This window comes from Acartia tonsa, chromosome 10 (assembly GCF_053477335.1).
Source record: "Acartia tonsa isolate MP-2025a chromosome 10, ASM5347733v1, whole genome shotgun sequence".
Lineage (NCBI taxonomy): Eukaryota > Metazoa > Arthropoda > Copepoda > Calanoida > Acartiidae > Acartia > Acartia tonsa.
The window spans coordinates 41390838-41406120 of NC_137269.1; the positions used below are offsets into that span (position 1 = coordinate 41390838).

General features: G+C 32.4%; 1 protein-coding gene and 1 long non-coding RNA gene across 2 annotated transcripts; both read right to left on the minus strand.

Annotated features, from left to right (window-relative positions):
* Positions 1-7027: 7027 nt before the first annotated feature.
* On the minus strand, positions 7028-9158 carry LOC145330639 (uncharacterized). Its single transcript, XR_013883533.1, has 4 exons — positions 8435-9158; positions 8145-8194; positions 7498-7893; positions 7028-7249 (listed from the first exon to the last, which is right to left on the minus strand). It is a non-coding gene; the product is annotated as an uncharacterized LOC145330639 (long non-coding RNA).
* Positions 9159-9205: 47 nt separating this feature from the next.
* On the minus strand, positions 9206-12547 carry LOC145330638 (uncharacterized). Its single transcript, XM_080175307.1, has 4 exons — positions 12412-12547; positions 12122-12171; positions 11475-11870; positions 9206-11226 (listed from the first exon to the last, which is right to left on the minus strand). The coding sequence occupies exon 4, from the start codon at positions 10743-10745 to the stop codon at positions 9342-9344; it is 1404 nt and encodes a 467-aa protein (XP_080031433.1). The 5' UTR covers positions 10746-11226; positions 11475-11870; positions 12122-12171; positions 12412-12547; the 3' UTR covers positions 9206-9341.
* Between the last annotated feature and the right edge of the window lie 2736 nt (positions 12548-15283).

Here is a 15283-nt window from a genome sequence, read left to right on the forward strand (position 1 = left end):
CATTATCCTGTATCAAGCAGTTTTTCAACAAATTTACTTACAATTTTGATTTGACTCTTATACATTTATATACTGATTATCCTGTTCTGACACGAAACAAGTGTTAATGTCCGTTTGTCCTACCGTTTCAGTGCTTCGCTTTTATGGATGTTGTCATTCTTGTTTTCATTTTAAATTAAAAGGTCCTTTGATTCTTTTGTGTTTATTCTACTAATGTTACAGATTTCGAAAATTTGTTAATAGAAAATATTTAGTACCCACATTATATCATTATTTTATTTCAATATTTTAATAATATTTCTCGTATTCATTCGAATCCGGTGGATAGGAACGGGTTTTCATCCATACGAAAAAAAATATGTCTAGCATCGTAGTACAGACAATTTTACTTGAATATTAAAATAAAATCATTAAATTAACAGTTTTTAAAGCTCGGATCTTCGGCCCCTCCCGGCTAACAAACAGGGTTTTAATCTTATACTTTAATATCCGCAGAAAACTGTCATTAATAAGATGCAATAAATAAATGTCAAAAACCGAAGCTTTTCTACTTAAGGAGATGTCTGTTTGTTGTTATAAGTTGTTAAAAAGCCAATTTAATTTAATCAATTTATGCTTTGAAACCATAACAAAAGATAAAGTTGTTTATACGTAAATCACATACACATTGAAGTAACTATAAGGTTATAAGGTAGCTACGCCATAGCAATAATGTTATTTGATGCAAAAACTCTCAAATTTTTCACACATATTGTGTTATTTTTTTGTAATTTAAAACGTTTGGGAAAATATGTTTTAAAGTTTTAAGTGACTATATATTTGTAAATTCATTCATTAAGAGCAAAATCAATCTTTTCCAAGAGATAGGTTTGACAGTAGCCTCCTATTTCTTTTCTATATGATAGGCATGATAGAATCAGGGATCTACAGGGATAAGACAATTGCTGATAAATTAATGTACATCCGAAATGATGATGCACAAAATTACCTCTTCTGTAGATTACAATTAGTAGTTTATACGTTTGAACACTCAACTTCACGGATCAACCAATTAAAAATTCACTGAAGTCCCTAAAGTTGTTAAGCCAACGAATTTAAACGTTAATATTAACCTTTGGGGACTGGTGTAAAAAACAGCCCATTATCCCCTCCCTCCCTGTGACAGAATAGTATTTAAAGATAGGGTATCTTCTTTTCTCGTGTTCATTCGAATCCGGTGGATAGGAACCGGTTCTCATCCATACGAAAAAACTATGTCTAGCATCTTATTATATCCAGTTTTCTACGAATATAAAAATGTACGATCATAAGAATAAAACCAGTTTTTTTAGCCAGAGCCTTCGGCACCTCGGGGCTAAAAAAACTTGTTTTAATCTTATAATTGTACATTTTATATCCGCGGAAAGCCGTTTATAATACGATGCGAGAAATAACTATTCTTATATTGGAATAATAAACTTGAAGAAAGCCCAAAGAATTACACTTCATGTCAGCAACTAGTGTTAAAATGTTCTTGAGAGGCTGAGATTGTGGCTTAACAAAAAGGGTCTTTTATTAAAAAGTCCAAACAATTTAATATTATTTTAAATTGCTATACATTCAGTCCATTGTTTTTATATATCCATTTTTTTTATCTTAAATATTAATAGTTTCAAATGTGCAAGTGTTCACATAATGGATAAAGATAAAGGAGTCGTTGTTTGAAATCCCATCAATTTTGTTTCTGACAGAAATACAACAGATGTACCTGTACTATACATATAAGTAAACAGGTGACAAACTTTCAGGGGGAAATATATAATTTAGTAGAGCACATAAAAAAACAAGGATGACAACATTCATAAAAGCGCAGCTCTAGATTCAGAACAAACGAACAATAAGCAGAACATTAATTTCTTATTCTAAACGAAATTGTACATAAATTTGTTACAAAATTGCGTAAATTCAGTATACAGTAAAAGGACATTTTTATTTTTAAGATGCCTCACAATACCTTGATGTCATAAGAATCTTTCCTCAAAAATTCAGATTTCCAGCTGATTTTTCAAGTGTAGATTCCAATATGAATGAAACATTAGACATTTTAACACATAGAAATATTTTTCTCGTATTCATTCGCATCCGGTGGATAGGAACCGGTTCTAATCCATACGAAAAAAACTATGTCTAGCATCGTATTATATCCAGCTTTCTTGGAATATAAAATGTACAATCATATGATTAAAACCAGTTTTTTTAGCCGATGCCTTCGGCACCTCGGGGCTAAAAAACTGGTTTTAATCTCATATCTGTACATTCTATATCCGCGTAAAGCTGTTTATAATACGATGCGAGAAATAACTATTCTTGTCATACTTCCTCTGAATTAGACTGACATCCTATTAATGTTTTTTTGACGGTAGCTTAACATTTCAATACTGAAGCTAGGGACGCAGCCGCTAGTAACATATTTGTAAATATGTAAATTAAAAGCGTCACCAAAGGGAAAAGCTGCCAATAACATTAAAAAACTGTTGAATCAAAATATCAAAAATCCACCAAAAATGTAAAAACTTAAAAAAGTAATATTTGAGGGTTATTCATGCGAGCAAAATTTCTTGACTCCTCCATCAATTTTAGGAATTTAAACGTCAAAGATCAAATTTCTTTTTTAAAATGAAACTTCTGTTAAAACTTAGATGGAAAGGATTTTTTTACCCACGCTTGGGGCATTTTTCTCAATTTTTACAATTTTGAAACATAATTAATTAATGATTTTTGTTCTTAAAAGAGATTTTTTAAATTGGGTAATGATAGAGTTGTTATAGTTAGCAGCACAAATTTGGATCAAGTTTAGTTTTATATCTAAGGTTACCACAAGTAAATTTTACGACAAACGCAGGAGTGACAAAAACGTCTGAATAGACTCTCAACCTAACATAAACTATTTAAAACCATCTTATAGGTTTTTAAATGCCTAATCCCTTTGGGGGGCTTATTCATATCTTAACCTAACCTAACCTGTATAGAAATACTTATTAACTTATTATTTTAATCACTCCTGCGTTTGTCCTGGAATAAATTTTCCCATCAAGAAATATTTCACTGATTTTATTTCATTTATATATTATCTTTAAATATATTACTCCATCCACAATATACAAATTCTCATGCTTGTTTTAGGTTAGAAAATCCCCGCAGGGATAGTAACCTGTAAGCATAAGGCTTCGCAGGATTACAACACACTACAAGGGCTGAAAAAAAATGTATTTTTTTCGAAAAGTAAAAATAAGGAGTGGTAGGTTTACTGACCCAAAAATAGATTAGAGTGAAAGCACCTTAAATAAACCAAATTTTTGATAATTTTAGCCCCCTTTTGGTTCTTGTAAATAAACTTATTTTGTCCTTTTTATAGATTGACTGACATGGAATTTGTAGCTGTAAAAATTGCCTTTAAAATCAGCCATGTGACGTCTTAAAAATGAGGAAGATGAGAGGAGAAGTGGGAAAGAAAACCTCTAAAAAAGAGATGGTAAATCCAGGAATAAGGTATGACCAACAAGCAAAATAAATCTAAAATAATATTTGGGGGGCAAATGTAGAGGTCGTCAATTTTACGATGTGTTGCCCCCCAACGACAGCTGAAAAACACGTATAGGTTTCGTGATTTTTTTGGAATTAATTTCGTTATTGGTAGAGGCTGTGGTAAATCCCTCATTTTTATGACGCCACAAGCCTTATTTTTTTTAGACACTTTGTCCAGCTAAATGGAATTTTATAAATTTTGGAATCCTTCAAATAAATTTGAAATGATCAAGATATTTGAAGTATCAAATTTCGCTGAATATATATCGGATTTACTTTCAAATATTGTCGAATGAGATAAATCTTTAAATATTCAACGGACAAAATGATCGAATTACCACCAAGAACGTTTATGACCATAAGGAGCGAAGCAAGTCAAGTAGTTTAACGGTTTCCCTCATATCGCCATGGACCCCAAACGTATTTTTTGGAAAGTTCGAATTGCCAGACTGGAATAGGATTCCTCAGCGAATAATAAGATGTGTTTAAAGCACAAGTAATTTATTTTCTATTATTATTTTTGTTTTAGTATCATAGAAAATCAGAGAGAGAGAGAGAGAGAGAGGACAATAAAGTGTTATTACACTAGTTCCCAAAGTTTTATATTATCGTTTTCTTATTCGTTGGCTTAGGGACTCTAGTGAATTTTGATTGGTTGGTTTATTAAATTCCTACGTTGAACCACTAATCTTACGCTACAGAATGGGTAAATTTGTGTATCATCATTGGGGATGTACATTAATCTATCAACCATTTTATTATCCTTTTAAATCCCCGATATGCATTTTTCAGGCAACTCTGAAACTGTATTGACATAAAGGACACATTCTAATTGAATAGTAGATGCACTTTTAAAATTTAATATTTATTTTTTATTGTCGCCTTTCCATGGTCAGTAATGTGAGATCTTTCAGAGATATACGAAGATAAGACAATGGCTGTTAAATAGATGTACATCCCCAATGATGATGCACAAAATTACCACTTCTGTAGATAAAACTTAGTTGTTGAAACGTATTAACACTCAACTTAAAGAACTAACCAATCCAAATTCACTAAAGTCCTTTAAGTTGTTAAACCAAAGAGTAAGAAAAAGTTATTATAAAACTTTGGGGAATAGTATAATAAACAGTACATTGTCCCCTCTCTCTAACTCTGGAGATCTTTAGCTGCAAAGTTACTCTTTAACTTGCTTTATTTGTCTGTGAAAAGACGTGATTTTAAAATATCAGTATTCTTTGTTAATCTAGATCATTTTTATGCAACAGCTAAGCTGCATTGGGTTTTAATGATATCATCCTTTTACTCAGATATTTTAATAGTTATTTATCGCATCGTATTATTGACAGATTTCTGTGGGTATTAAAATGAAAATTTAAAATATTAAAAACAGGTTTGTTATACCCAAGTAGCCGAAGGCCCGGACTAACAAAAATGTTATTAATTTTTTGGCTTATATTTTAATGTTCATGGGAAATTGTCTGTAATACGATAAATTACATGATTTTTCAGTAGGGGTAAGAACCGGTTCTAATCCAGATGATATTAATCAGTTTCTATTTTTAACTGGAAATAACAGTTTTTAGATTTAGATCAGTATTTCCTATTATTTAAAGATTAAGCACTCATTTATTTTAACTATTCAACAAGTCAAAATTGTTATTCATTTATTACTCAACAAGGATGATAACATCCATAAAAGCGAAGCTCTGAAACGGTAGGACAAACCAACATTAATATTTGTAGTGTGTCAGAACTGAAAAATCAGAACATAAATTATGAATGTCGAATCAAAATTTTAATTAAATTTGTTGAAAAACTGCTTAAATACAGGTTAATGTTTAAGGACATACTTACGTATTTAGGACTTGATTATAGAGATGCTTCGCTTATAACATTGTACTTTGTTGTCCTATATAGGAATCAGTATTCCAAAAATCAAATTAATCGGATGATTTTATCACATACAAATTTATTGTTAAAAAAGTTAAAAATCATTATTTTTTAAATGAACGTACGGACATTCTGGTAACGATTATAGATTTGCTACGCTTTCTAAATCGTACCTAAACACTACAGGAATCACCTGAAATCTATAGGACAATTATAACATGCATAAATTAACGAAAAAAGCTATCCGTTACAGACGTACGGACGGACGGACCGACCCTAATTATAGAAAAATTTCGCTTTTAACAAGGATACATTTATCTGCAAGTATTAATATATATTTATACATTTTCAAAATCTTTTAGAATTTAAACAGAGGTAGAGTCATATTACGTAACGTTTGATCAAGAAAGGAAAAAAGTTCGGAGGGACAAAAGGATATGCACTAATTATGGAGCTACCTCGCTAATAAAATATGGACCGATTTAAAGAGTAGCTTTGCTGTTAAAAAATAAGTATTATCAGCAAATCTCAGCACTATCAGATTTGAACCATTCATAAGAGTTTAACTTTTAGTACCACAATAAATCCACCTTTCTTTCAAATTATAAAAAATAAAGATAGAAAGATATGAATATTGAGAAAGAAAGAGGGAGAGAGAGAGAGAGAGAGAGAGAGAGAGAGAGAGAGAGAGAGAGAGAGAGAGAGAGAGAGAGAGAGAGAGAGAGAGAGAGAGAGAGAGAGAGAGAGAGAGAGAGAGTGAGAGAGAGAGAGAGAGAGAGAGAGAGAGAGAGAGAGAGAGAGAAGAGAGAGAGAGAGAGAGAGAGCGCGAGAGGAGAGAGAGAAAGAGAGAAAGAGAGAGAGAGCGAGAGGAGATATAGAAGGAGAGAGAGTCATTTAAAGAAAATAAAAAGTAGAAAAAGGAATACAAAAAAATGTAAGAGAAAAAAAGTAAAATTGAGAAAAAAATAAAATAAATGGAAAAAGATTATTTCTCATGTAAAAATAAGTATTTGTATCTGTAAAGAACTCGCTAACACATAATCTCTACTTGTTCATTATACAATCTATCAATAGGATTAGTAAAGGAATACTTTAATAGATTATTTTTAACATGGGGTTAAGCACCCCAGGAGGTTGGGGGGGGGGGTATAAGCACCCCAGGAGAGTGGGGGGGGGATATAAGACAATATACCGCAAAGTATTTTGTGTGTGCATGACTGCATATTACAGCAGGGAGGGAGGGGACAATGGGCTGTTTATTAAACTAGTCCCCAAAGTTTTAAAATAACGTTTCTTTTTTATTGGCTTAACACTTTATTGAATTTTTTTTGTTGGTTCATTAAATTGTGTGCCAAACGTTTCAACAACCAATTGAAATCTAAAGAAGGTGTGATTTTGCCTATTGTCATTGGGGATGTACATCAATTCATCGGCCATTGTCTTATCCCTTTAGATCCCTGCCACATATAACACACAACACTGTTGGATGAATCCAGTAATTCTAGGTTTAATTGGACGAATTTTTATAGAATAATCAGAGTAGCTTCAACCAAACTAAATAATGCAATAATTTATAGATTAATTTAACATATATTTACAGTTAGGAACATTAAACAAGTGATATGATGGATGAATTGATTTAATATACTATCTGGTCTTATTTTTACCAGCTTACTATGATGATCAGTAGACTCTTGACTGATAGGATCATTTACTGCATACTAGAACCGGAGCATCTCTTCAATAGCTTCAACACCAGAACAGTTGGGGCACTGGAGACTCTTTGTTGAAACTAGAATAAATAGAATTATTATTATTTCATAAATAATTAAGGATATAAACCTATAAAAACTAAAGGTTTAAATTAGATCAATAAGTAGAACAGAGCAAACAAATCTAGTGAACTGTTTACTAAATCAAAGCAGGACAGACTTTGCTATCATCTAGTTGCTTTTACTTTCAATTTAGCCTAAATAAGTATAAAGTTTAGGGCTAAGACAACTAAACACTTGATGCATTAAAGTAAAAATATATAACTACCTTAAATTGCAGGGATAGGCTTCGTCCACAACATCTAGGGGGGCTTCTCCTTTTGTTAGCTATTTTAGTACTAGTGTGTACTAGGTATATTAAGTATTATGTACTGTTATATGTAAAGTACAAGCTGCTATTAGTACCTACTAAGTAACATATCTTAAGGTGCTAATCTATCAGCTAATATAACAACAAGTAGCTAGCTAAACTACTAATATGTAAACTATGTATATTTATACTGTACTGTTAGTATTTTCTTACTATTTGTATTTATAAAGCCTGAGATTAGAGTAGGTCAGCAATCAATTGTCAGCAGCAGCACAAATCTTGGAAACAGCCATCCTGGCTTGTTAACCTCTACTGCTGGCATCTAGGAGTTTCTCTAGATTCAAGGCGATGCACCTAAAATATATAACAATTATATTTCAGTGCAATTATAATGGTAATCTATGCTAATAAGTCTATTATTTTAATTAATAAGTCTGATATGGCCAAGACTTTCAAATTATATAATTCTGACCAGGCTAATAACATTGTGCACAATGGAACACATCTAAAATATATAAATGTCTAAATAGTTCATCTTTCTATGGTGTTTATTAAATTTAAGCTAAAGGACATTTTATAGTATATTCTAATAATTAAAGACTTACCCGATCACTAATCCAAGGGAGTCAAGCTATGCACTGTGGACCACACCGGCCTAAAACATGATTAAACATTATATATAATTACTATGGACTTTATCGACAAAGTAACTGAGCCACACTGGCTTAAAACATGATAAAACATTATATATGATTACCATAAACTTTATTAATAAAGCAGCTTAAACTTTTCTTTAATAAAACATTTTCCAAGACATTTATATTAATTCATATTGGATACATTTTATTGCATATCAATAACATTTACATTTTAATTAATCAAAAATATAATTTACCTCACTGTGACTGTACATTTTCTCTTATATGTACTGTGCCAATTTTGACACAATCTACGCCACCACACAGCACAGAATCTAAGCAACGACTGACGATAAATTTCCAAAATGTACATATTCGAGTCTCCTCTTTTTGGCCTATTTTATACATTTTGTAATTATAAACCAATAGAAATTTATCATAAACTATTTTAATGCAATAAACTATATTATTTTTTATACATAAATCTAATGAAAATTAATTTCTGCAGTTTGTCGACATCTCCTAGTAAATCATGCAACACTGCGCCACTTTGAGATGCAGAAATTAATGCTATTTACTATTTTTAGAACAATTTGATCTAACATATATAACAATTACTATTTATAGTGGTGACACACTGTGTATTTGGGGGCGGTGACTCACACCGTGTATTTTGGGGTGGTGCCTCACACCGTTTATTTGGGGGCGGTGCCTCACACCATGCATTTGGGGCGGTGCCTCACACCGTGTATTTGGGGGCGGTGCCTCACACCATGTATTTGGGGGCGGTGCCTCACACCGTGTATTTGGGGGCGGTGCCTCACACCGTGTATTTGGGGGTGGTGCCTCACACCGTGTATTTGGGGGCGGTGCCTCACACCGTGTATTTGGGGGTGGTGCCTCACACCGTGTATTTGGGGGCGGTGCCTCACACCGTGTATTTGGGGGCGATGCCTCGCACCGTGTATTTGGGGGCGGTGCCTCACACCGTGTATTTAAGGGCGGTGCCTCACACCGTGTATTTGGGGGGTGGTGACTCACACCGTGTATTTGGGGGTGATGACTCACACCGTGTATTTTGGGGCGGTGACTTACACCAAGTATCTAAGGGTGGGGACACACACTGGTGTCTAGGTGCATTGATGTACACCTGAATCTATTCTGCTATACATAACTCATGTAATCTGGATCCATAATTTGACTATACTGTAGTCTTAAGCAACATTGTTGACATGGACCAAGATTTCTATTTTGTATCAGGTTTAATAAATCATTTACTTGATATCTAAATGGCAATTGAATATTGTGTTCATTTGCATATTGTGGCAACTGTTTAAATGAAAAGCATGACATATGATGATTGTCATGCTTAGGCAATAGGCAATAACTATGAGTAGGCACTTGTCTAAATTGTCCATACTGAGATGTTGGCAACAGTGAACAATACTGAGATGTTGGCAACAATGAACCATACTGAGATGTTGGCAACGAACTATACTGCTGTGTTGGCAACGAACTATACTGGGGTGTTGGCAACGAACTATACTGGGGTGTTGGCAACGAACTATACTGGGGTGTTGGCAACGAACTATACTGGGGTGTTGGCAACGAACTATACTGGGGTGTTGGCAACAAACTATACTGGGGTGTTGGCAACGAACTATACTGCTGTGTTGGCAACGAACTATACTGCTGTGTTGGCAACGAACTATACTGCTGTGTTGGCAACAAATTATTATACTGGGGTGGTGGTAGCTGTCCATACATTGGTGTTGTACCAAAACTGGATCTATGGGGTGGTGGTACACTAAAACTATGTAATGGCAACTGGGTCTTGTTTAAAGTTGGTTTTCCTATAGAACAATTACTATCAGTCTCGGATTTTCTCCTCTTTCTATGCCTTTTGATTTTTGTTTTAGAAGCAAAAGGATCCTTTTCAATTTTAGTATTATCACTGCTATTCTCAGTGTTCTCATTAGTAACAGCATTATCAACTAATTCAGCTGAGCTAATACTAAAGCTAGGGGAAACATTTGAGGGTATTTCAATTAAATGATTTGCACCTGAAGCTGTAGCAGGGCAGTCAAAATCACATTCTTCAACCTGAGTTTCTATATTTGTATACTCTTTAGTGTCATCAATTTCACTGTGACAACCTAAACAAAAGAAATTTAATTTGTGTTTGATGTCACACTGCTTTCCATGAAGTTTATGAACATCATTCACACTTTGGCCAAACTCTATTCTACAAATCATATCATTAATACATAATATAAATCTTGATGCATTAAATAAAGCTTGTTGGGCCATCAATAGCAATTTTTTATATTGTTGCTCAAATTCTAACAACTCAATATCAATCATGACAGCTCTCTGTAAATAAATTATTTTGGGTACTATCAATCTTCTTAACTCTATAAGCTCTTCAAGCATACCATTGTTAAAGGGGCATGGTAGGATGAAGGATTTTATTCTATCTATTCTCTGTGCTAATCTTAATGCAATTGTTTTCACATCATCCTCAAACTCACTGAGGAGAATATTACTATTTTTATTCAAGGGTTCCATATCTAACAATCAATAAACTATTGCATATAACTTGTTAACAAAATAAAAGAAATTTTGTTCTATCTAATGTCAAAGGTTTCAGCTTCCTATGAGGTTCGAATGGGAGCTAATGAAATTATATCTAATTTATTCTATATTATGCCTAGTGGTTTACAATTTTAAGTTTCAATGATGGATGAATCCAGTAATTCTAGGTTTAATTGGACGAATTTTTATAGAATAATCAGAGTAGCTTCAACCAAACTAAATAATGCAATAATTTATAGATTAATTTAACATATATTTACAGTTAGGAACATTAAACAAGTGATATGATGGATGAATTGATTTAATATACTATCTGGTCTTATTTTTACCAGCTTACTATGATGATCAGTAGACTCTTGACTGATAGGATCATTTACTGCATACTAGAACCGGAGCATCTCTTCAATAGCTTCAACACCAGAACAGTTGGGGCACTGGAGACTCTTTGTTGAAACTAGAATAAATAGAATTATTATTATTTCATAAATAATTAAGGATATAAACCTATAAAAACTAAAGGTTTAAATTAGATCAATAAGTAGAACAGAGCAAACAAATCTAGTGAACTGTTTACTAAATCAAAGCAGGACAGACTTTGCTATCATCTAGTTGCTTTTACTTTCAATTTAGCCTAAATAAGTATAAAGTTTAGGGCTAAGACAACTAAACACTTGATGCATTAAAGTAAAAATATATAACTACCTTAAATTGCAGGGATAGGCTTCGTCCACAACATCTAGGGGGGCTTCTCCTTTTGTTAGCTATTTTAGTACTAGTGTGTACTAGGTATATTAAGTATTATGTACTGTTATATGTAAAGTACAAGCTGCTATTAGTACCTACTAAGTAACATATCTTAAGGTGCTAATCTATCAGCTAATATAACAACAAGTAGCTAGCTAAACTACTAATATGTAAACTATGTATATTTATACTGTACTGTTAGTATTTTCTTACTATTTGTATTTATAAAGCCTGAGATTAGAGTAGGTCAGCAATCAATTGTCAGCAGCAGCACAAATCTTGGAAACAGCCATCCTGGCTTGTTAACCTCTACTGCTGGCATCTAGGAGTTTCTCTAGATTCAAGGCGATGCACCTAAAATATATAACAATTATATTTCAGTGCAATTATAATGGTAATCTATGCTAATAAGTCTATTATTTTAATTAATAAGTCTGATATGGCCAAGACTTTCAAATTATATAATTCTGACCAGGCTAATAACATTGTGCACAATGGAACACATCTAAAATATATAAATGTCTAAATAGTTCATCTTTCTATGGTGTTTATTAAATTTAAGCTAAAGGACATTTTATAGTATATTCTAATAATTAAAGACTTACCCGATCACTAATCCAAGGGAGTCAAGCTATGCACTGTGGACCACACCGGCCTAAAACATGATTAAACATTATATATAATTACTATGGACTTTATCGACAAAGTAACTGAGCCACACTGGCTTAAAACATGATAAAACATTATATATGATTACCATAAACTTTATTAATAAAGCAGCTTAAACTTTTCTTTAATAAAACATTTTCCAAGACATTTATATTAATTCATATTGGATACATTTTATTGCATATCAATAACATTTACATTTTAATTAATCAAAAATATAATTTACCTCACTGTGACTGTACATTTTCTCTTATATGTACTGTGCCAATTTTGACACAATCTACGCCACCACACAGCACAGAATCTAAGCAACGACTGACGATAAATTTCCAAAATGTACATATTCGAGTCTCCTCTTTTTGGCCTATTTTATACATTTTGTAATTATAAACCAATAGAAATTTATCATAAACTATTTTAATGCAATAAACTATATTATTTTTTATACATAAATCTAATGAAAATTAATTTCTGCAGTTTGTCGACATCTCCTAGTAAATCATGCAACAAACACCTGGACTATATAAGTCACAGTTCAAACCTTTGTTAAGCTATTAAAAACAGGGATGATATTATTCAAAAATAAACGAAACAAAACTAAAAAATCCGCCAAAATAAAACTGTAGACCTTTTGTTTATGGTTATAGAGATGCGTTGAAAAGTGTGTTATGTCATAATTAGCGGCTGCACCCCTTGTATCTTGGTGCTCTACATAAAATTAAATAGCTTTAAACCATCCCGTTTGGAGAACTCAATCGGTTCAGCAGTTATCGAAACTTAAGCTACAATAAAAAAAACTTACTATTTTATAATATAAGTTTTATGTAAAATATTCAGCAAAACTGAATACTGCCCCTTATGCACATTGACGTACACCTTTAATTGTAGAAAAGCCTCGCTTTTCATAATTTCATTAACTAGTAAACAACTGTGCTATGCGTTAACAAGAATAATATGATTAGCTGCAGGGCGCCTTTCATGCAGGATTAACTTTTTATTCTATTCAATTTTAATAATGAAAGGTTTAGTAATGATTTATGGCCGCTGTTTTATTTTCGGGGTTTATGACAAGCTAGTTGTAGCAGCTGTAATCATTACAAACAGCTAAAGCCGCCGCAGATAATGAAAATATTCGCAGAGAGGGAGGAGGCATTGGGCTGTTTATTACACTAGTTCCCAAATTTCTATACTAACATTTTCTTATTCGTTGGCTTAACAAGTTTGGGGACTTTTATGGAATTTTGATTGGTAAGTTTAGTGTCCAAGAGTTTCAACCACTAATTGTAGTCTACAGAAGGGATAATATTTAAAATCTTTTATTGTAAATTAAAACTTTTGTTTAAATTTTGTGTATATTTAAATACCATAAGGAAAATAGACACATCAATTGAAAAGATCTTAAAATAATAAATCATATTTGCTAATTAATTAAAATATGACCATTAAAATAATCTTTAAACCACAACTATTCCAGATAATAAAATCTTTCAAAAATATTTTTTATTTTGCTCAAGTTGACCTGCCTACCTAGTTTAGGTCAATAGGTAGGTAGTGCGCTTAGCAAGGGGTAAATAACATTCCTTTCATAATAGGGAAAGAGGGGGGGGGGAGGGTTATGAAGGGTTAAGCATTAGAGGGGGCGGGGGACTTAAGCTTGTTAGTAGGAGTCAGTAATATTGAATAACATGCATTTAAAAGGGGGATGAAAGATAAAGGGTTGGGGGGCATAAATAATTAAAAAGGAAGAGGTTCGTTAAGGCATGCTTTCAATTAAAATTAATAACTTGAAATATTTTACGCGTTTCCTACTTAACTAACATCCCTTTCCCCCTATCATATTACCCCCAACCCCTTTCTCTCGACTTCGTTATTACATAATTTTCTTGAAGCTTTTAATGAATCAATCTATGCCCCCCAGCAACGAAAATAGCCCAATTTCACCCTTTTTAGAAGCGAATCTACTCTAAAGTGGGGAATTCGTTGTATGTTTGTCTTATATCAACTTGTTAATTATGTATAAGTTTATGTAGTCAGAGTGTTATCGTTATGTCAATAATTTGTCAATCAAAAAAACTTTTCTTCAAATTCATATAACGACATAGTCAACATTGATTATGTAAAGGGAAATTGTCGTCAATTTAGGTTGTTAACATGGATTTCATTTATTAGTCAATTCGTTCATCCATTAGGAGGGGAGGGGGTAGATGGGGGTGAATGGGGGAATTCAGCTACAAGCTTCACTGTAGTACATGATAATTTGGTGTAAGAAAAAGTAATAAAAATCTATTGCTACCAGTTAGGGCTGCGCTAATCAAGGACAAAACAGTTCTTGTTTTATATGACTTTCGAAATAAATACTTAAGCAATAAATTATATAATTCACAGCCCTTAATCAGTCTTTTGTCAAGTTTAAGAAGAGTCAGTTGTAAAATTATTACATGGATAATCTTGTAATACTATTTTATATTTTCACTAGCGTATGCTCCACTAGCATATAAGAGCTGTGTATTCAAAAGAGAAAGAAGGAGGCAAAAAATAGTCTAAAACCATCTCGGAACCAGTAAATTTAGATTATATAATTTGCAGCTTAATCCTTCTTTTGTCAAATTGAAGAAGAGTCAGTTGTAAAATCATTATTATATATTTTTGTCGTTTATCTTGTAATATCATTTATATTTTCACTAGCGGCTTCGCCACTAAAATTTAAGGGCTCTGTATCCAAAAGAGTAAGAAGGGACATAAAAATAGTCTAAAACCATCTCAGAACCAATAAAATTAGATTATATAATTTGCAGCTTTATCTGTCTTTTGTCAAATTTCAGAAGAGTCAGTTGTAAAATCATTATTATATATTTTTGTCGTTTATCTTGTAATATCATTTATATTTTCACTAGCGGCTTCGCCACTAAACTTTAAGGGCTCTGTATTCAAAAGAGTAAGAAGGGACATAAAAATAGTCTAAAACCATCTCAGAACCAATAAAATTAGATTATATAATTTGCAGCTTTATCTGTCTTTTGTCAAATTTCAGAAGAGTCAGTTGTAAAATCATTATTATATATTTTTGTCGTTTATCTTGTAATATCATTTATATTTTC

What these genes read in the sequence shown, in the direction of transcription:
- LOC145330638 (XM_080175307.1), bottom strand. Translation starts at nt 10,745, where the DNA reads ATGGAACCCTTGAATAAAAATAGTAATATTCTCCTCAGTGAGTTTGAG.